This window comes from Sitodiplosis mosellana, unplaced genomic scaffold (assembly GCF_009176505.1).
Source record: "Sitodiplosis mosellana isolate CC-2019 unplaced genomic scaffold, AAFC_SMos_1.0 Smas_scaffold_1, whole genome shotgun sequence".
Taxonomy (NCBI): Eukaryota; Metazoa; Arthropoda; class Insecta; order Diptera; family Cecidomyiidae; genus Sitodiplosis; species Sitodiplosis mosellana.
In genome coordinates, this window is record NW_022595244.1 from 14,292,014 (window position 1) to 14,314,781 (window position 22,768).

The 22,768-nt window shown below is 34.3% G+C and overlaps 3 protein-coding genes across 3 annotated transcripts in view; 1 reads left to right on the forward strand and 2 right to left on the reverse strand.

Moving 5' to 3' along the window:
* LOC129580314 (uncharacterized) overlaps window positions 1-2,336 on the reverse strand; it is a 12,905-nt gene extending 10,569 nt beyond the window's left edge. The window contains exons 1-4 of the mRNA XM_055470625.1: window positions 2,136-2,336; window positions 1,401-1,523; window positions 622-1,295; window positions 3-490 (exon numbers count right to left, since the gene is read on the reverse strand). Coding sequence (XP_055326600.1) covers window positions 3-490; window positions 622-1,295; window positions 1,401-1,469 — 1,231 coding nt within the window. The 5' untranslated portion in view covers window positions 1,470-1,523; window positions 2,136-2,336. The remainder of the gene's footprint in view (window positions 1-2; window positions 491-621; window positions 1,296-1,400; window positions 1,524-2,135) is intronic.
* Window positions 2,337-11,636: 9,300 nt separating this feature from the next.
* Window positions 11,637-16,463, forward strand: LOC129573101 (putative fatty acyl-CoA reductase CG5065). The gene is made up of 9 exons (XM_055453726.1): window positions 11,637-12,496; window positions 12,573-12,721; window positions 12,789-12,898; window positions 14,294-14,387; window positions 14,468-14,575; window positions 14,697-14,809; window positions 15,338-15,500; window positions 15,820-15,970; window positions 16,099-16,463. Exons 1-9 carry the CDS (start codon window positions 12,053-12,055, stop codon window positions 16,297-16,299), a joined length of 1,533 nt encoding a protein of 510 aa, XP_055309701.1. The 5' UTR covers window positions 11,637-12,052; the 3' UTR covers window positions 16,300-16,463.
* Window positions 16,464-17,127: 664 nt separating this feature from the next.
* LOC129573705 (uncharacterized) lies at window positions 17,128-21,531 on the reverse strand. Its single transcript, XM_055455049.1, has 6 exons — window positions 21,148-21,531; window positions 19,672-19,793; window positions 19,480-19,601; window positions 19,087-19,395; window positions 18,562-18,817; window positions 17,128-17,609 (listed from the first exon to the last, which is right to left on the reverse strand). The coding sequence occupies exons 1-6, from the start codon at window positions 21,412-21,414 to the stop codon at window positions 17,369-17,371; spliced, it is 1,317 nt and encodes a 438-aa protein (XP_055311024.1). The 5' UTR covers window positions 21,415-21,531; the 3' UTR covers window positions 17,128-17,368.
* Between the last annotated feature and the right edge of the window lie 1,237 nt (window positions 21,532-22,768).

The following is a 22,768-nucleotide window of genomic DNA, read 5'->3' on the forward strand; positions in this document are numbered from 1 at the left end:
ACGGCGCATATATTCGGCTTCAGTTAGACATTCGATCGCTGATTGCATTTTATTCACGTATTTTATTTTATTATCACAATGCTCAATTGTTTTGAATCGTTCACGACGTTGATTATCACCCTGATGTGGAATCAGTGCATAGAATTTATTTGAATATTTCGAGTGTGGCATCTTATTTTCGCCAATTTTCTTTTTCAAGCACTCAAGTAAATCTACGGCACGGTTCAAATGCAATAATTGCGGTATTCCAAGCGGAAACCATTGATCAATTAAATGAATTAACAGCTTTCTAACCGGTTTTTCCAATGCGGATTCCGCTTTACGACATTCCAGGTGTCGAGCATTTGCATACATAAGATTTAAACGTGTAAATCCGTATGTATTCCGTTTTTTATTGATTAGATTGCAAAATTTGGTTTTTGACATTTTACCGCAATGTCCCTTTATGCCTTTCATTCCAATTCGTCCATGATATCGTAGGCAGGTTAATCTAAATTGATTCAAATAGTTGAACAAAAAATTAAATTTACGAAAAACAAATGGATACAGTTAGTTTAAATTGGACGTAGCTTCATTATGACGTTAACAAAATTTCTTCTAAAATAATCATGGTGTACTTACTTTCTATCGATTTTCGGTAGTAAGAAAACAGCGAATTTATTGACATGTTTCTTTTGCACACTTTTTCCGTTGCTTTTTTCCATCCAGGATGTTCCAGGAAAACTGTTTAATCCTCTTGGATCAGTTGAATCACCAACATTATCCGCTTCATTTTCAACATTACTAGATTCCGTCAGACTGTCGGAGTTACAACTTGGCCTATCATTGTCATTGCCTTCATTACTGGATTCAGATGAGCTGTCTTCTTTGAAAATATCCACTTTGGATTTCTTCCGAGGACTTTGAATAGGTTCATCATCACTATCACTATCACTGTTACTTTCATTTTCTTCACCGTTTCCATTGTTGCTGTCAGGCCCATTCTCAGGCTCACTTTCGTCTTCACTTTCACCTTCGCTGTCGTTTCCATTTTGCAAATCGCTATCATATTCTTTGTCTTCTTCTCCGCTGTCATCACTATTTTCGGACAATTCATTTTCAGGCCTATCATCGATAAATTCATCGATATCATCGTCATCATCATCTAGAAGCTCAAGGTCCGACTCGTTTATATAAACCTGCATCAGTTCATTCTCGCTATCTTCATCGCTATCTTCCATTTCACCTGGATTATTGGTGCAACTGATGTCCACCTTTGTTAAAACTATCACGTCATCCTCTAGCACCATTTCACGCTACATGAAAAGAGATGTAATAATTAAAATTGTGTACACAATAAATTTCTTTAATATCGATCGAAGTGTAAAGCATAAATGCTAAGAAAAAAAATAAAATTTTACCTCTGGATACTGTTTATTCATGAGCAATGACACAGTGCGATCAACAGCATGTTGGTAATAATAAGACATTTTCGTATTGATATTGTTGACACTCTTCGATGATATTGTGTGGTTCTCAATCAACTAGATCAAAAATAATTGGAATGAAAATAGAGTTTAAAAATTTGTGTATAAAATAGCTTCGTTCAATCCATAGCCATAGGCACGAAAGCAAACACTTGTGCTATTACTGAACAACATTATGACATATATGCGTGTGTTATGACTGTACAGTGTACATTCGAAGAACAAAACGCAGTTGCGCGCCAAAATTCAGTATCTCTGAAAACCACTCAGACTGTGAATATGATAATCGCTATATTACCTAACCAATCCGTGTTTTGCTACATTCTACGCTTATCACAATACATGGAATGCATTTCAATACACGATCATACAATCCCATCGTTTATAAATACAAGCGCATGTTTCCTTAGTGTTACCTTAAAATTTTGTCAATGCCAGCAAAATTCGTTATGCACATACACAAACAAACGTACACTTTCAATAAGCATGTGTTTTACTTAAGTAACATTGAAATGAAGCAGTTTTTGTTTCTTTTTGGTTTACCGTTCGTCCGCCTTTTTCTGTTGTTCGCAGAATTTGAGTTTGTTAATTTTTTTTCTCAATGATTTATAACACAGTTTTTTTTTTGCAATTACAAATTGTGGCGAAAATTGAACGAATAATTTTTACTTCTCTCTTTTTTAGCGCCCTTCAAGAGTTAACTCTTATATTTATAATTATAAACAATCCAAAAAAATAATATCTGAAATGCTTGAAAATGTTAATTCACTTTTATCCGATTTATTTTTCAAAATAAAACCTGGTGAAACTACGGCACACAAATTTATTCTAACCGACTTGAAAAACACCGATCGTTTGTTTGGGTTTTAGTTCCATACGAGAGTCTTTTTGACGTAGCAGAGAAAGAGACGTTTCTACATTGAAACGAATACCTTACCTTTCTACCTTCACACACCAACAACATGTGAATGGTAGAAAGAGATCAATATAGATGGCATATGTACTTGCTTCATGTGTGCGCATGTGCGCATACGAGACTGTACACGAACGAACGACTGAGTGAATACGTAAGAGTGGCAAGTCTCTTTTGATCACATACGAACGAAATGCGAGTGATACAATATACGTGTCAATGTGAAAACTTCACACTCTTCGCTGCGTTAAGTTGTTGACGTTCGATTACATATATGCATTGTGTATAACACGAAAATTTGCCGCTCGATTTACTCAGTGGCCATTAGATATATCGTTTATATTCCCATTTGAAATGCAAACAAGTTGCTGTTTGGGCAACAGCAGGTTTTTCGACCATTTGCATTAACTTTGAATCTAGATTAAGGCATTTCCAATCATCGTATGAAGAGCAATTCGGAGATTTTTGATATCAAGTAAAGCCAGACGTTAAGAAAGAAACGTCGGAAGATATCAAATTCTTGCAATTAAAGATTTTTCTTCTGCGAATTTGACTCAACACTTCGAGGAAAACTCCTCAATTATAATGGTATTTCATTTGAAACAACAATGCTCGGCCATGCATTCAAACAGTTCGTTTCTGCCGCCCATCTTATATTCTGCCATCCTAATTCAGTGTAAATTTGTGTCATCATCTCTATCCAAATGATAAACATTGTTATATAGTTTTGGTATGACACCATTAAGTGATAAATAAAAGCCATTATTTTTAATGAATGGAAATGAGGTGTTATTGGGGGGAAAAATGCAAGAAATGCAAAGGAGGTGAATTCTTTGATATATGTTCGAATGCATTAAATAATTCTCATTTATTTCGGACAAACAAAAAACAAAACTCTCCTTTAATATTTGATAAACACCTTTGAACAACGAAAAATATAAACGATTAATAGATAAATAAATGGAACAAATAAATTACTACATGGACGATTATTAAAATTACCGTCAGAGTGACCAATAGAAATAGTTGGCTTCAGGATGTCGTCACACGTGGATCGAAATTCTACATCATTTTTGTTCAAATCTCTACGACGACTGTATTATTATGGACAATTGTTTGGTTGTGCTTCGTTTTCGTATTCACCAAAGATCGGCGTCTATGTCAATCCAACAAATGTTGTTAGTCTTTGTTTTTTCTTTCTGTTTTATTCGGTAATTACCTATATAAATGTAACGTTTGAATTATCCATCGGTGCCAGTGGCTATCAAGCTATTTTATTTTACGTTGGAATGCGTTTATACGCATCTTGTATATTGTTTTTGGCCTGGAGCTTTCCGTTCAATTTGTTTCTGTACAGGAAGAAAATTGCTAAGCTAATGGAAGACATTATGGTGTTGGATAGTGAAGTAAACATCCATAAAAAAAAAAAAATTTGAGACCATTTCTTCTAAAGAAACAATGACTTCTAAACAAACCAATAAAAATCATTTTTCTTCAGATGAAGAATATGGGCATGATGTCGGAACATACAAATTATTTGCAGCGATATGAGATCATTTTTTGCGGTGCATGTGTTTCAATGTCGGTATCCTTATTGATGTTGTATGTTTTCTTGGATGTCTACGTGGATGGTAGCTTCATTGCAAAATTTGCACTATTTGTATCGTTCGGAGTTTCATTTGCCATTCATTCATTCACTACTGCTCTTGTCATCATATTTTATGTATCGATCCAAATCAAATTTTCATTGTTGAATGAATTTTTCAGGTAGCATCTAATTTGAAAATCAATCACAGTTTGGTTTATTTATTTTAATTGGAAACATTTCGTTTTTTCGTCAATCGCACATCTAGTTCAATTTTCACTCCTTCGCCCACAATGGTTACACCACAACGTCTGTCCTCAATTGAATTACAACAGCTGGTATTCAAATTGGCAAAAATGCATGATAAACTGTGCACATTGTTTTTCCAAATCAATCGTTACTCATCAATGGTGGTACACATATCAAATTCGAATTGTTGTTAATGCTTTGAAACTGAAATTTTTTCATTTCCTTTAAGTTGATTTCGGCACCATTGATAATGCTTGTTCTGACTTTGTATTCGTTGGAATCGCTGTTTGTTGGCTTAATCGATGGAAATGTAAAAATCCAAATGATGGCGTATTCTTTTCTGTACTTTACCATTCACGCATATCTGGAGATCATAATCATAGTGCATGCAATTGTCTCAAGTGGATCGACCGGTAGATTTACAGGCGTATTGGTTCATCAAGCCCTAGTCAAGACAAATGATTCCGAATTAATGTTGAAGGTTCCATTTTTTTTATACTGAAATAAGTTTACGGTTCATAGATGACAGCATGAAATATGATCTTTTTCAGTTGGAGCTATTTTCAATGCAAATAATAGTCTCGAATCCTAGATGTTCTTTGAGTGTCATCGATTTTGACTGGAGTTTAGTTTTCTCTGTAATTATCCAAATGTGGAATGTATAAACCCTTAATTGATCTTCATTTCATTTTTTCAGTTTATTTCAGCGACATTTTCATATTCAATCATCTTGATTCAATATCAGTTTTTCTTATCATCAGCAAACAAATGAACACTGTTACATACGAAAATTATACCCAAGGACGCCTTTTTGAAGGGATGAATATTAACGTTAATGAACGGGCACGTAGTGAAGTAATTGATATATGGTCAATTGAAAAATACATGAGTTAAATTCATCAAATATTTCTAATATTCCGGATGAAAAAAAAACCCATCGGCGTGACATGCTTCATACAAACGGAATTTCGTACAAGCAGCGCCCGTGTACTTCGTAGTGGAAAAAAAGTGAAGCTTGCTTGTCACCAATATTGATGTTCACGAACATCAAATTGTTTATGCGTTATTTCGCCCATTTTATGAACTGGAAATGAAAAGTTCTTCAATTTCTAGCAAATTTCACATATGAATTCATAAACACATCGAGAAAACACAACTTTTTTTCACATAAAAAGCAAAAGCAAGATGATTTTTTCGTTGATGGTTGTTCGATCCTGGATCGTTTGTGATTCATTAATGATTTGCAACACATCCATTTTTGATTTCGATATTCCAACTGAATACGATGTTTTGTATTCATTAAACAATTCCATTTTGATCAGAAAATAATTTTTTATTAAAATGGCTATGACGAAAAACCACGCGAACGATTGCAAACGATAGCACAAACATTAATGTCTAGGAACATCAAATACGGAAGATTAATGATTTTATCATTCAATTTCTTCCTTTGGCGTCGATTTCGCAATACAATGGGACGGTTGATTGATTTTGTCATGTCGATTTAGGCCCCAATGCTTGATGCCTTCCAAATGTTTTTCGATTACACTGCGTTTGCCCTTATTGGAATGTTGAATGGCAAAATTTAAATTATCACGGAAATTAGTTTGTCTTCTTCGACATCGGTGGTGGGCACTGGGCACTTCGTCGGTCGATTCGGGGAACATCAGCAAACCGGCAGACTGAAAATTATTTTATGTTCGATTAAATGCGTTCGATTAATTGTTTGTCGCCAATAACAAATTATATTACATTCAAAGTTGATTTTTGAAGATATCTTTTATAAATGTATACTTAAAAATCACAATAGAGATTTTATTTGGAATGAAACAATAAAATACAAAAAAATTACCATTTTTATTCTGAAAAAATATAAAACTTGCAGATTAGATCAACACAAAATGTTTGTTTGCTTGTATTTTTATTTATTTTGTTTTGTTGCTTCACATCGGCGAATTAATTTGACATTTGTGTCGAACTTCAAGTCAGTGTTTCCCGATGAATTCGCTTTGACAATAATGTCAATTCGAATTTGATGTTCCTAGACATTAATGTTTGTGCTATCGTTTGCAATCGTTCGCGTGGTTTTTCGTCACAGCCATTTCAATAAAAAATTATTTTCTGATCAAAATGGAATTGTTTAATGAATACAAAACATCGTATTCAGTTGGAATATCGAAATCAAAAATGGATGTGTTGCAAATCGTTGATGAATCACAAACGATCCAGGATCGAACAACCATCAACGAAAAAATCATCTTGCTTATGCTTTTTATGTGAAAAAATAGTTGTGTTTTCTCGATGTGTTTATGAATTCATATGTGAAATTTGCTAGAAATTGAAGAACTTTTTATTTCCAGTGCATAAAGTGGGCGAAATAACGCATAAACAATTTGATGTTCGTGAACATCAATATTGGTGACAAGCAAGCTTCACTTTTTTTCCACTACGAAGTACACGGGCGCTGTACCCATGTGGCTGCATGTCACGCCCATGAAAAAACCAACAAAATATCACTGGAATGGTTCGCATTACTATTTATGAAACAATTATATACTTGTAAACTACTGGAGCAATAATAATTTGATGGGGAAAAATGGAACAAACAATCATGTAAGCAAATTAGTATGTACATGGATGATTAATAAAATTGACATCATTGTGACCGATAGGAATAGTTGACTTCAAGATGTCGTCACACGTGGATCGAAATTCTACATCATTTTTGTTCAAATCTCTACGACGACTGTATTATTATGGACAATTGTTTGGTTGTGTTTTGTTTCCGTATTCACCAAAGATCGGCGTCTATATCAGTCCAATAAATGTTGTTACTCTGTGTTTTTTATTCCTGTTTTATTCTGTTCTTACTTACATAAATGCAACGTTTGAAGCATACACGGCTTTTGTACTCCTTGCAGTTTGGAGCTTTCCGTTAAATTTGATTCTGTTTAGGAAGAAAATTGCCAAGCTAATGGAAGACATCATGGTCAAGGATAGTGAAATAGGTATCCATCATAATTTTGGAACAATTTCTTCTGAAAAGCTAGGAGTAACCTATAAATTAATATCCTTTCAGATGAAAGATATGGGCATGATGTCGGAACATACAAACTATTTGTAGCGATACTATGAGATCATTTTCGGTGGTGCATTTGCTCCAATATTGGTGGGCTCGTTTATTTTCTATGTATACGCAAACTTCTACGTGGACGGGAGCTACATAACAAAATGTGCACTATTTACCACATATAGACTTTCGTTTGCCATTCACTTGTTCTATTGTGCTCTTGTCGACATATTTTTTATATCGGTCCAAATCAAATTCTCGTTGTTGAATGAATTTTTCAGGATATTTCCTAGCAGAAAGAACAATATAAATATTTGTTGATGCAAAACATAGAAATACTCCATGTATTTTGTTGACGATTGAAGCAAAGCATATCAATAGCGCCGCCTAACATGATGCACGAATTTTTGCATATGGCGGCACGAATCAACATCTCTGTGCACAATGCACACATAGACTCTTTGCATTCACACGAACGTACACACAAAGACTTTACTTTCACACGTACGTATAGTTATAGAAGTTTTTGTTTGGCGGTGCTCCCAAAAAAGTTTCCACAGCAGTTCTAAACGTCAAACATTGCTACAGCATTGTTTTGATGTAATGAGAAATTTTTTGATTTTTTCAATTGTTCTCTTAGTTTGATCTACTCATTCCTTCGTCCACAATGGTTACACCACAACGCCTGTCCTCAATTGAATTAAAACAGTTGGTATTCAAATTGGTAAAAATGCATAATACACTGTGCACACTGTTTTTTCAAACCAATCGTTACTGATCTAACCTATCGATCTTCCATATCGACAACTGAAATAAGATAATAATTCCAAATTAAAGCGTTTAATATGACCGTTTTCAGTTGGAGCTCTTTTCGATGCAAATAATCATCTTCGACTGGAGTTTAGTTTTCACTGTAATTATCTAATTGTGAAATGTATGAATTCTTAATTGATATTTATTTCTTTCAGTGCATGTCAGCGACATTTTTATATTGCCTCATCTTGATTCAATATCAGTTTTTGCTGTCCAACGCAAATAAATAAGATTCGAAAATGGAAGATTTTTGGCAAACAGGAATGTTGGCTGTTAAATCGACTATTTTTTAATACAATTTGCTCGAGACAATTTGCTCAAGCAATATTTCATTCAGAACGTTTTCGTATTCAGTTTCAGTGCACATGTTCGTATACCATAGTTAAAAATAAAAAATGGTGTGGCACCTCCACATGTTGGCTAGAAACCTCTAAAGTCATTGGATTCTCTGTTAATCATCTCCACTGAAAGTCATTCGATTCTCGCTCGAGTCGATTGTGCAGATAACCACTCCACTTAGCATGAATTTCTGAATCTTAGAAGCTTTGCCTCGCACTCAAAGAAATGTTCCGTTCGCCGTTCAAAACTTTCGATGGTCGAGCTTAAAAATGTCGTAAAAGGGGCTCTCGAGAAGAAAAAAAAGTCATCTAATAATAATAAAGAGCAACGTTCGTCCTCTGAAAGGCATTTAAACTTAAACACGCATCGTTCGTGATGAAGGTTGGATTTGAACGGAGCAAAAAAAAAATGACATCAATCAATTCAAGTGCTTCCACCGTACAAACTGCTTTCTTTGTTTGAGGTCCTATGCAAACAGAACGTAAGAAGACAATGGATGTGGAAGAGAAAATGAGTTTTTGCTGCAGTCTACGGCAGCAGCAATCAAGCAAAAGGTGTAAGACAGACAAATGCATATAGCATATACGATATTTCGCCGATGTGAGGATGGAATAGAAAGGTACTTGAAATCACTTGAATGATGATGCCATTGTTTGTGTTTAACGGTGAGTGCATTTAACTATACAACCCCTGTAGAATGATGCACTTTTAATTTATATTGTGCTCATGTGCTACCTCCAAGCTAAGCGTGTGTAAAATGTTTGCCATGCGTTGCACTGTGCCATATATCTGAACATGGTGTGCAACGGATCTTGAATGATTGGGTGAAGAAGGAGCATATAGTGTATTCTATTTTGATGGCAGTCGTCGGCGCTTTTTTTTCACTCGTTGCCAATATGTGTGCAATAGAGAGTGAACCGGAGTTGATGATGCGGAAATGTTCGTTGACTATTAAAGCATTCAGTTGCACTGCGTGTTGTGTGCATTGAACGCACGTCTGGTGAACCCGAAATCATCTAGTCGCTCATAAATCAAGCCAAGAGTTGTCAGATTAGCTACGATTATCGATGAAAAGTTATGTAAAATGCGATTGTACCATTAAAAGCCACATTAGAGATCATTAAGCGTTCTTTTTTTTTGTCTGAGAATTCACATGCTCTTCATGCAGGAACCATGGTACTGCGTTTTTTGATGTTGGATATATTACTTCTGCTTGATCTTTGCCTTTTTTCATTGCTCACTTATTATTTCGCTCGCATTTAAATTCCAGCTGCATAAATAAATGGGTGCAAAAAGGAGAGAAGGCAGTGTGTATGTGATATGTTCCATTCTTTTTGGTATCATCAATCATCTATTCGTCATCCCTTTCTGCAAGCGAACGATGTAAAGGGTTGCCAACAAATTGCCTGCGCTTTTTCGCTTTTGAAGATTATGAGCTCTTGATTAGATAACAAGTTAACTACTAATTTTAGATGTTTCAACGAGATGCGCTCGATGAAATCTTATTTGTTGATTGACTTCAAACATTCCGCTCTTTTGTGCGGTTGATTACAGTTTTTGTGCTATTTTCTTGAGTGTATCTACTAAAATATACCAACGATTTGGATAATTAGGAACTTTAGACTATTATTATTATTATTATTATTGCAATAAACGAGCAGTTATTATTGTTTAAAACAGTCCGTCAACTTGATATGATAACTTGCATTTTGTTTTTCGCTTCTGTGTATGATTGTACAAAATTTTCAAGCTATTTTTGCTATTTCATTTGTGGAAAGCCTTTTTGTGGAATAATTAATGGATGTTTTTGTCTAGTCATTTCATAAGGCCGTATGTTCAATTCGTTTGAATCAATTTGAAAGGTAAACAGAACAATACTAAAAAAAAATGAATTTGATGCACCAAATATGGATTTTGTTATTTGTTTGGTTTTGTTTTGAACACACGTCTGTTCTCTGTACAATGTGAAAAAAAACATACACAAAACAAAAAATGTAAATTATTGAACTGAATGCATGACTTTTGGCTTGATATAGTAAATCGTTTGAAAACGATGATTTTTCAATGCAATTGATTACCAATTCTAATTGTTAGATGTGTGGTTTATTGTTCAGCCGATTCAAATTCATTTGAAGAAGAAGAAAAAAACTGTAAAATATTTGTAATTAACATTTATTACACACATTACATACGTATGGTTGCTTTCGTTTTTGTGTGTGTGTGATGTGTTATTTTCGATTTGGAGTGCATATAGCTGCAATGTACCCTAATTAGTTTTCGACGAAGAAATGAAATCAGCGCAGATTTCTCATGGGGATGACTGAGTGAGTGTTGGTGTATAATGTATAGGAGAAAAGGAATCCAGAGTAAGTCATTAATTGGACTGAACCATTGCGACAAACAAATTCCCTCAAAATATTTTAGTTTTAAAGTGCAACATAAAGTTTTTTTTCATATGGAGTTGTTGTTATAAACTCTATATAAAAAAAATTCATGTTGCACTTTGAAATTAAAATATTCTGATGGAATTTGTTTTTCGCAATGGTTCAATTATCCAGTTCATTTGAATCACGCACAACGCTCATACACCACCGTATTTGTCGAAACAGTGGCAGCCGGTGGCGTGTACAATTCTTTCTTTCTCTCGATTATTATGTTCCATTTGTTATCGCTATCGATGGTGGTATTGCTGCTTTCATTGTTTTCATCGCAAATTACTGCAACAAGATTGTTTCATGAAGTGGTCGAACGGCACAGTGCGCCCAACATGTGTGTCTGCGCAAGTGTAAGTATGAATGTACCATGTGCTGTTGCTTGAATGACATTTTTCCAAATAGTTTCATTGAATTACGTGGTTTTTATTAAACCTATTGAAACCATGCGAACGGCTACCCAACTATTTGTATACAGCAACAATCGAATAGAATCCATCGTGCAACGATATACGTATTTTTTTGCCCAGTTGCTATTCCACTCGAAACACGACCTCGTCGACGTTCTCTCCTATTTACTAGTCTCCCAATACACACAATTGATTTTTAACATGCTCACCGAATGTTAGTATAATCATGTGTTTTATAAGTTAATGATATGCAAATGTGTTTTCTTCTTTTTCTTCTCTCTCTCTCTCTCTGGATTTTACTATATTCACCGACGACAAATTTTACTATAAATAGTAAACGCTCGATTAATCGGGTAATTGTTGCTGAAAATTTGTGGTGAATACATGGTGTGAACACAGTTTAAGTGCGCTCCGTGTTTTTGTGGTGCTACACTTTGCAGTTTCTTCAACATATAAAATACATCGTATCTTAATAGACATCGCCCTGGGTGGATGTGAATTGTGAATGCTTTGGTAAAAATCCAAACTTGAATTAAGGTGCACAAAAAGTACGGTGCTCGAAGTGAAGTGAATTGGAAAATTTTCCAACGGATTTGTATACAGCAACAGTAATCGCAAAAAAAAGAAGAAGAGAAAAAAAATTGTAGCGAAACTCTTTCCATCGACCGATACTTGAAAAAAAAAAACATTGTGCTGGCGTACAACATAAAACGGTAGAGAATAAAACAAAAAATTGGCTTTGAGATATAAAAACAAATACGAAAATTGAGTGAAAATGAGCGAAATCGCAAAGTGGTATAGCAACAAGAGTGTGTTTGTGACGGGTGCGACGGGATTTGTTGGAAAATGTTTGGTGGAGAAATTACTGCGCGATTGTCCAGATATCGCCACTATTTACATAATAATACGCCCAAATAAGGCGAAGGGTTTCAGTTTTGAACAACGTAAAATGGAATATACAAATCATGTGACTTTCAGTCGACTTCGAGATACAAATCCAAGTGCCTTAGATAAGATTCATATTGTTGAAGGCGACATTTGTCAACCGAATCTGGGCATGTCGAATTCGGACCGGAAATTAATCGCCGAAACGGCATCAATCATTTTTCACAGTGCAGCCGATGTACGCTTCGATCGACGACTCATTGATGCCTATAGAACAAACGTGAGCGGTAGCAAAAATGTTCTCGATTTTGCTACTGAATTCAAAAATATACTTGTGAGTAAGACGATTAACCAAGAAAAAAAAGGTGAAAAATAAACAAAAAATGATTTCATTCTTTAAACATAAATAGGCGTTTGTTCTTGTGTCAACGGCTTTCTCACAACCAAGCGATATTGGTAAACTTGAGGAAAAACACTACGAAACGTCTATTACGCCGGAATTAATGGAACGCATCATTGAAAATATTGATGAAGACACACTAGACATTCTCACACCAAAGTAAACTATTTTAATTTTGACAACTCAATGCAAATATTTTCATAATTTTTGTTTCTCTATCTCACAGAATACTCGAAAACCATGCAAACACATATGGATTCACAAAAGGCCTGGTTGAACAATTGGTTTATGATTATTCCGATCAATTTCCAACAGTTATTGCGCGGCCACCAATCAGTAAGTGTAACGATTGGCTACGAATATTTTACCGTTTAACCCTCGCACAGGCACATGGTTCTGGCCAGGCATATTTCGATTTTGGGCGTTTATTTAACATACTTCTAATTTAGCTATCGACCTGAGATTTCATGTAGCTGCCTGAAATTTTATTGGCTTTCGATCTATGTATTTAAAAATTGGAAAAAGTCCTTAGAACAGGACGAAAAAAAAGGATCCAAAAAGACACCTTAGTTCAGGCACTTGGTGCCTGGCCAGACCCCTATATATTTTGTATGAAAACATATGGAATATAGTGTGTTTTGATGATTCTATGTGGTTTTTTGCCTCTCTTACATTACCTCGTTTATTTTCCTCAAGACAGATATCATTTATCACTAATCAGTTTCGCGAAATACGCGAAAAACGCGAAAAATCGCGAAAATTCCCCTTCTCATTATACACGGTACTGATAAGAGATAAGTGATATCTGTCTGCAGCAAAGTTGTAGAGCAGGTCAAGTACTATACTTTTTGTGAAGATACTATCTCCTTATCTCTTATCAGTTTCGCGAAAAATTATGAATGATAAAAAAATGATAACTCGCGTTTTTCGCGATTTTTCGCGTAACTGATAAGAGATATTGAAATGTAGCATGAATAAAATTATAGAACTCAGTCTGCCTTACAAATTTGCTGAAAACACATATCCCTTATCTCTTATCAGTTACGTGAAAAACGATGAGGAACAACGCGTTTATCTCGCGACTTTTTTGAGGTTATCTGCGTATTTTGCGTAACTGATAAGAGATAAGCGATATCTGCCCTCACAAAATTTGTAGGGGACCTTGAATATTACAACTTTACCGAAGATACCAAGCCGTTATTATCTTTTATCAGTTTCGCGAAAAAACGCGATTCTTTCTTATCACTTTTCGCGGAACTGATAAGAGATAAGAAGATATTGTCTTTGAAAAAATTGTAGTGCTTGACCTGCTCGACAACTTTGCTGAAGATATATATCACTTATCTCTTATCAGTTCCGTTAAAAATGAGATGGCATGCATCACTAATTCCCATACAAATGCATGTAAATGCATAGGGGTCTGGCCAGGCACCAAGTGCCTGAACTAAGGTTTGAAAATATGTGCCTGTGCGGGGGTTAAAAAAAAAATCTTGAACAAGAAATCTTGTCATTGTGGAACCCAGGCTATTTATAAAAAATAAACTTGTCAGCTATAGAAAGAAATGAAGCAAAGTTCAAACTGGTAATTTACCAGTTTTAGTAAGTCTTTAGCCCAAATTTTTTTTTATGTCTCCACTATACAAATATGCCAAAACAATTTTTTGTCGTTTACAAAATCTTTAGACAAAACTAACTTTAACTCGCTCAATTTTCTTTGAAAAAAAAAAACAGTAATTACATCATGGAAAGAGCCACTCAGTGGATATACAGAAGGTATTCACGGAATAAATGGTTGGGCCTTAGCTTCAGGTCGCGGAGTACTACGGTAAATGTGTTTTATTCTGAATAAATTTTGATAATTCAATATCACACACACACGCACGGTCGATTTGTTGAATTTTGCAGTTCGATGTTATGTCAAGAAGAGTACCCTTGTAACGTTATGCCAGCCGACATTATTGTGAACGGTATTATAGTAGTGGCCGTTGAGTGTGGTAAATGCCATGAAAAGAGGTAAAATATATCTGTTTTGACTTGTGAATGAATGTCGTCATCATCTAACTACCTTAAAAAGGGTCAACCACACAAATTGATCTATTTATTTTCTCACCATTTAATGAATTTTACGAGCTAGACTCGAAGAAGAAGCAGACGCAGTAGAGACAATCAAATCATTTGAAGGACCAATGTATTTCAATATCGTCGAAGAGAATCCGTTGAATTGGAAATACTATCTACAGCTTTGTGGTATGCAGACGAGTTTTTCGTTTGTATTATTAGCATATTCGAAAACACCCAAAAGATGTTGATCATTTCTTTCATTTTCATTTGCTCAATGTTGAATTTAATAGAATTTCGAATGAGTCTGATGTTTTAATGCCGTGTGACGTGTTCATTTGTATTTATTGGACTATGTAAATTCGGTTGGTTGTTCGATTGCTTTATGTGTGCGGTGATGAAAAAGGAAGTGAAAAAGCAATACACATTTTGCCATTCCAATCAATTGGATTTTAATTATTTAAGTAGTTTTAATTTACATTCAAATCGATCGGGTATCATTCATTTATTCTGGACATTTTTTTTCGCTCGCGTTATCTGTTTCTCGCTTAAGCACGTCTGTGTATAGTTCAATGTGAATTCCCATTCCAACTTTCACTGCCTTTTTTTCCATTGCATTATTCAATTGTACACAACACTAACACGTATTTCATTCAAATTTAAAACCGTTCATACTCCGTTGTGAACTTAATCAATTTTTGTGCCGTGTGTTTTCAGTGAAACCGACCCACTTGAAATACCCATTCGATATGGCACTTTGGTATCCAGGAGGAAGTTTTAAAAAGAATCGGTTACATCACTACATTTGCATAGTCTTGTTTCAAATAATACCGGCACTGCTCGTTGACTTGTTGTTAATTATATTGCGACATCCGCCATTGTAAGTATTATTACCATTTTGTTGTATATAATTTTTAACTAAATTTTTGCCAACCATTAGCCCCGGCACATGACCGAAATCCACTTTGCAAGTGCAATTCATTTTAATTTATACAGTAATTGAAAAAAAAGAATCGAAACCCACGTTTAACTTTTCGATGGTTGGATTGGCAAGAATGGACGAGAAAATTCGAATGAAATTAGTCCAATTAATCGATGAATCGATTTTAAAAATACCTACTACGCTCTCTCCTCTTCCTCTTTATTTATTTTTTAAAAAAATTAACTCGAGTGACCGAACCGGTTTACTATCGTAACAGTTTGCTGAAAGTTCAACGATTGGTGTTCGCTGGCAGCCAAGCATTGGAATATTATATGATGGAATTGTTCGTATTCAAGGCATCTGCCTACAATGCGGTTTGCAGCCGACTCAACAATATCGACCGGCAAATATTTTATGACCGAATGACGGTAAATTGCAAGCGATATATAAATGCTCTTTTTCTGACTTTGCCTTCCTGTATAATCCGTAATCCCATTGTTTTTTCTTTGTTTCAATAAATATTTCATGATGTCACATTTGACGTTGATTTATGTAGATGGATATGGATGAATATTTGCAGAATGCAGCATGTGGGACTAAATTATACTTGTGCAAGGAGAAGTTGGAAAACATACCAAAAGCCAGAATATTTTGCAGACGTCTGCGGTTCTTGGATATATTTTCAAAAACATTGATGACTTATTGGATTGCAAAAAAAGTACTCTCTTATTTCAATGTTCATCTATCGATTTTCTAAGGTCCATTGAAGAAATTTTGCTAAAATGATGCGGCTCATTCCGAACACAATAAAATTCGAATTTTCAAGTGTAAAAAAAATGTACTAATAAAAAGCATATTCATTTCAAACATTCCCAAGTGGTTTTTATTGCATTTAATAAGTGAACAAGGTGAACGATTTTATTTCAATTCACGAAATGCGTATAGTACAGGAAAACAAATCTATTTATGGATTTCTACCTCACATAAGGCATGGGTGTAAATATATTGATCATCATGTGATAACAATGAACATATTACAATAAGTTTGTTCGTTACAAATGCATGTTGAATTGTATCTTTGTGCTATTTACGTGAGAGTTATAAATATACACTTACATGATTTTAATAACAGAATATATTAATTGAAATTAATCAATTTAATAAAATGAAAATGTGTTTCTTTGGATCCATCTATAAATGATATTCCTATATTTTCTTTTCTTCTTGTTCGGTCAAATCTTCTGGAAACATACTTTATTCCACATAAAATGCCAATTTATTATTATTCATGGAATATCGTATTTAATTCGAATTTTAATGTGGCCAGCCGATTTTGGATTTAAAATTTTAATTTTTTTTTTTGATAATTAATGGTCAGTGCGCATAATAATACCGATCTAATCAACGTATTTTGAATAAACTCGTTTCTGTGGAATGGTACACTCGATGTAATATGTTCATTATACTGACACACATTTCGAATGATGTGTACGTTTCCAATTGAAATATTCATTGAATATATTTTTTGGAATGGACATAAAAAGATGACTTTTGTCCCGAAAGAATGAAATTTCGAGGCAGTTGATTATATTTTCATTGTTTATTTATTCATAAGATTTTAATAATCATTACACTTGCTGCTAGACTTGCTGCCACTTCATATGAAAGAGATTCTCGTTAACGAATACGATAATAGTTGAAAAATAATATTTCAATATTCCTGTTGAAAAGCTATGAAAATCTTCATCTATCGGAATTATCCATTATTGAACCAACTAGTTTTTTGTTGAATTGCAATCTGAATTGATCACAATTTGTTGGAATCATCACAATTTTTCAAGTGTCAAATTTAGTTTATCATGTAAACGGTAAATATCAATGATGATCGCCCGAAGTTCAGCATCAACCACATCACCACCTTTGTCAAGTACCTTTCGAACGATTTCCTTTACTGGCAACGGAGCGAATTCCAATGGTTCTTCGACATGCAATGTTTGCAAAAACGATGATGCTATCGTCAAACCAAAGGGCAAGTAGCGAGCATATTCTTCCAAAAAACTGTCATATCTACCGAAATATAGAAGTAAAAAAATGTAATTCTTATTACTTTATTACCCGTGTGAAAAAATAGTAACTGAGCAGTCAGTTAACTAATTTGGGACAAAAATGACTTACTTTGATTGACATTTCAGTACAAAGTGTAGTGTAAGTCTATCATAGTTAACTGAAATCATTTGAAGTTACAAGTCAATCTAAGTTGCTTCATTTGGGACCAAATGATTTTCTTAGAACAAAAATATAAATTCAATCAACTAAAGTCAACTGAAGTTATAGTCAGTCAGTCATTTCTTTTTCACACGGGTACCTACTTATTACTGTAATAAGATGGACCTATTACTTATTACGCATCTTATTACTTGTAATGAGATGAGTAATAAGTAATAAGTCTATCTTATTACTGTAATAAGATTGTAATTGTAATAAGATTGTAATAAGTATCTTATTACTTTTGGTGCAAAAAAAAATCGCAAAAAAAGTTTCATGTAAAAAACATGTCAATTTTTGTCAGACGAAAAAATGTTGAAAAAAAATGTGTCTTGCAAAATTTGATATGATTTTTTATGAAACTTTTGAAGAAAAGTTTCATACAAAAAACATGTCAATTTTTGTCAGTCGAAAAAATGTTGAAAAAAATTGACATGTTTTTTACATGAAACTATTTTTGCGATTTTTTTTGCACCAAAAGTAATAAGATACTTATTACAATCTTATTACTGTAATAATATGGACTTATTACTTATTACGCATCTTATTACAAGTAATTTGTAGTAATAAGTCCATCTTATTACAGTAATAAAATGAAAGAAATAAGTAATAAGTAATAAGTAACTTATAAGTTACTTCTTACCTTACTTTACTTCTATATACCGAAACAAGCCGAAATTGTATCGCAATTCAAATTTATTGTAAAAGGCTACTGCAATTTTTCCTTTTCCTACTACTTTTAGATAAAACTCACTTTAGATACGTTGGAATATCGCACTCGTCCCACTTTGATGTCGTTAAAAAATGTGCAATCAGTGATTTATGATAGGCCGCGAAAATGTCCCAAAAATGTTTATCACGCACTTCCCATCCTGTTGAATTGGCAATGAACGTGCACAAGTCCACCATCGGCGATGAGTAACGAATTGTTTGAAAGTCGAACATCATCGCTTCAACCGCTTTTCCATCATCATCATAACGAAAAGCGATGTTGTTTCGCAAATAGTCACCTTTTTACCAACAACAAATTATCATTAGTCCAAAAACGTTCATTGAAATTCGTGTGGCGGCTGTTGAACGTCAGAGTCATTTGAGGCGACGCGAGCGCCCCCAATTTCAAAGGGCACATCAATGTAATTTAACATTTCAAATCGGAACTACACAGCGCGCCAATTCGAAATATAGGAAAATATAGTGTCAACAGCCGCACCATGTTGAAATTCTATGTCGAAAAAGATTGAATGGATTTTCAAGGATAATGACAATTGAAAATAGTCACCGTGACAGATAATTGCGATTGGTTCAATTGGTTGAATACGATTTCGTTGATAGTCATATGTTCCGTACAAAACGTGTTCCAAACGTTTCAAAAATGATTCAGGTACAATTTCCGGTTCCGTTTTGGATGCACGAACACTATTCGTTGCTCGTCTTATGCTCAGTTCAAGCCACAAATTCCAATCATCGGAAGGACAACTACCTTTCCCAAATCTTGATTCAACCAATTGACTCTTGATGGAATTGAATGTGTCGGCATCAGTTAGTTTCAATGCGTACATGTTACCATGAAAACGGCCCAGCTCTTTGACTTCAATTGAAAATAATATTTGAAATTTTGTATGAATGAACTTACTGAAATCGTTTTGTCAAGTAAAAACAGCTAATTGCTTACCAGCAATCAAAATGTGATCAATCGATAGGTTGACCTTCGATTTAGACATTTGCCATCCATCTGTTGAAAAGTCGGAAAGTGCAATCACAGCATCCAAGAATTTATTGTGAGAATAATAACATCTGTCAAAAGGTCATAAGTTTTCCGCTCAAAAACATACACTTGATTTCCATTCATTTCATTTGTTCTTACTTTGGTGATTTCGATAACGACTCGATTTTCGGTATGACGTACTCATAAGCATTTATTTCATTTGAAAATAGACCATGCATGCAGAGTTTCTCGTATAGATCTGGTTCCACTTCGGGTGCAAACTATAAATAAGAAAACAAGGACAGTTTCCTGACATTTATCTGTTAATTGAGCTACTTCAGTGTTAGAAATTACGGGTTAGAAAATGTTAACGGAAATTAATAACCACTTTGAGTTATAGTTGAGACATATTCACACAGCAAGCGACATTTCATTTCTTACGGAGACATTTTATATTGCGGCCCAGAGCCTGTTTTTTTCGGAATCTTCTACCCGATTCGGGATGTTCCAAATCCAAATGTGCTGCTCTAATTTGAAAATCGGGATGTTACTTTTTTCATACGTGAGAACTATAATCTGACGTTCAAACACTATATTCAATGTCAAAGTATAAAAATCAACACTTTTTTGTGGATATTTATGTTGTAGAAAGTCGATAAATTTGTTTGCTTTGTTCATATTTTATTTTGACCAGATTTTCTTTGAATTCAATAATGAATCGATTCCAAGAATTCCACCTATTTATTGCTTTCTCATCTTATGTCTATTGGCCGAGGTTCGGTGTATATCGCGAATCGTTGAAATTGATAAATTGCAAACTCGTCATGCTCAATCCACATGTTTTTGTTTATCCAAAATATAACTGCAGCATCGGAGTTGTTTATTCGAAAGTGCTAATTCTGCAGAATAAAATGTTTCGACTGTGCAACGACAAATAAAAAAAACAATTGTCTTGCTGAATTTCATTTGTATCACCAAATAAACGCAGACATGCTTACATTCAAACTTTGAAAAATTGGAGCACCAATCGCATATTAATTTTAGTTGCGGTCATTCGTTCATTAAAATCATTTGAATGCAGTTGTGCTCATTATTTTGCTCTTCGAAACTACGTGAGAATTATTAACAAAAATGTCTGAGGCAAATGCCGCTATTGCGCTTACTCAAAGTCAATCCGATACAAATCCCAATCAAGATGTATCTGCAGCTGCGCAGTAAACATTGTGTTTTAACTTTCCCCTCCCATTACAAAAAAAATGTCATTTGTTTATTTTTCAAATCGGGATGTTCTAAAAATTTGAAAAAACAGGCTCTGTGCAGCCATTGAATTTCAGAAAACAAATTTTAATAATAACTCGGAATGGAAAACATAAATTGAAAATAGTAATGATAACTACGCCCCGGAATATCCATTCAAAAGAAATTGCGTGGGGTTTTAAGTGAAGAAATGGAATTTTCTGAAATAAAAATCATAAAAATATGTCCGATTGACGTCAGCATTTAGACACACTTTTGAACAAATTTCAATGAGTTTAAAAACAAGCACACATACATTTTCTAGTAATTAAACAGTTGGTAATTCTCGAAAATGAATTCTATTTCAGATCAAAGTTCTCAGATCAGTTTCGTTCTTACCTTCACCACGATATCGAATATTTTTTCGTCATCACTATCGTCGTTATCACATTCCACGTGTGACTTCGCTACTTTTACGGAAATTTTAACAAAATAGCAAATTGTTACCATAAACGCTACGTCAAGTGATAATTCCCGGATTTCAACTGACTGAATGACGATGTGTTCGGATAGCTTTTTGCATGCGATTAATTTTTGATTTCCAATTAAATTCAATACCAAAAACTCTTTTATCCATGTTCTATGTTTGGTTCGCAACTGTTCCATTTCAGTTCGTTTTCTGGGTGAATAAAATCACGATTTAGGCATCAACTATTTGAACGAACGGATAAACCTTCAAATCACAACTGAGCCATTTGTGGCGCAAATCGTTGGATAAATATTATTTGAAATGATATTTTATTAGCGATTTTATGTCGTTTTGGCGACAGTAACGACTTGCAAAAGCGATAAATTGCGAAGGTAAATTACATTTCGTTATCTACTTGACATTGTGCACCAGAGAGAAAGAGATTCTGACGGTAAACGTTTGCATTCTAAACGACACGACAAGTCTGTTTCAGTAGGAAAAAGAGTTGCAATTTTCAACAACAAGGAGATTTATTGTAACAATAAACAACTAATCTCTGTTAAATTTCACTACAAACAGCAGAAATGAAGTTCAGATAGTCAGTTCATTTGTATATACAACGATTATTGTTTTTTTTAAATTGAAGGTGTGCCAAACTGGTGTTACTGGTGCTATAATATCAAATCATGTGCCGCTAAAACCATTCAATTGAATATAAAAAAACTATAGGAAAAAATACTTTAAACCACACGTCGTTTGACTAGTGAATTGATAACAGTGGCCAAGTGAAAGCAAAAAAATCGACCAAATCGAAACGGATTTGTGTTTTTCCAAGCTATTATTAAGTAAAGGTAGCATGAATATCGTGTCTATAGTGATTTAAGAATATTGAACGAAAACCCATTAGAGAGTGACGTCAATGTTGGAAAATTGAATGGAACTGGGTTAGTTTGAACTTTGCCATCTCAACTAAAATTCGATGGAAGAAACACGAAAACTAAAAATGGAATTTTTTGTTTTCTTTTCTCAATTTTCTCCGGCTTTCATGACACGCGCATGATGAATGGCAGACGATCGGAGTGAATGAACGAGTCAGAAAAACGGCGAAAAAAAGATGTCATGAAAACACGAAACACACAAAAAAGTGAACGGCATGAATGGCCGTCTGTTTATTGAACCTTGTTTCACATTTCGAAGTGCACTTAAGCAATTTTCTCTCAAAATGCACCCACATTGATGAACATCTATTGGTTTCGTCATTTGCTTGTCACACACCAGCCATTCTTCTTGCCATGACGACTTGACAGCTCTTGTTGCACGAAACACAATCGCTTCACTTTTTCTATCAAACAACTTCTTCACCGAAATATAGTGCAATTTCACAATTTCACTTTCTCCCTCTCTCTCTCTCCCTCTCTCTCTCTCTCTCTATCTCTCTCTCTCTTCTTTTTCATCTTCTCCTACGCTTCCACGTTGTACCAGCTCTCGGTTTTTTTCACTGTCGAATCTAAATTCAATGGCGATGATTGAATACACGTTGCTCTAAGTGAA

What these genes read in the sequence shown, in the direction of transcription:
- LOC129573101 (XM_055453726.1), top strand. Translation starts at nt 12,053, where the DNA reads ATGAGCGAAATCGCAAAGTGGTATAGCAACAAGAGTGTGTTTGTGACG. An exon ending in CTGAATTCAAAAATATACTT is followed by an intron (nt 12,497 to 12,572) that starts GTGAGTAAGACG and finishes AAACATAAATAG; the next exon opens with GCGTTTGTTCTTGTGTCAAC. An exon ending in TCAGGTCGCGGAGTACTACG is followed by an intron (nt 14,388 to 14,467) that starts GTAAATGTGTTT and finishes TGAATTTTGCAG; the next exon opens with TTCGATGTTATGTCAAGAAG.
- LOC129573705 (XM_055455049.1), bottom strand. Translation starts at nt 21,414, where the DNA reads ATGGAACAGTTGCGAACCAAACATAGAACATGGATAAAAGAGTTTTTG. An exon ending in TATTCGATATCGTGGTGAAG is followed by an intron (nt 19,794 to 21,147) that starts GTAAGAACGAAA and finishes TCTTATTTATAG; the next exon opens with TTTGCACCCGAAGTGGAACC. An exon ending in AATCGCAATTATCTGTCACG is followed by an intron (nt 18,818 to 19,086) that starts GTGACTATTTTC and finishes GTTGGTAAAAAG; the next exon opens with GTGACTATTTGCGAAACAAC.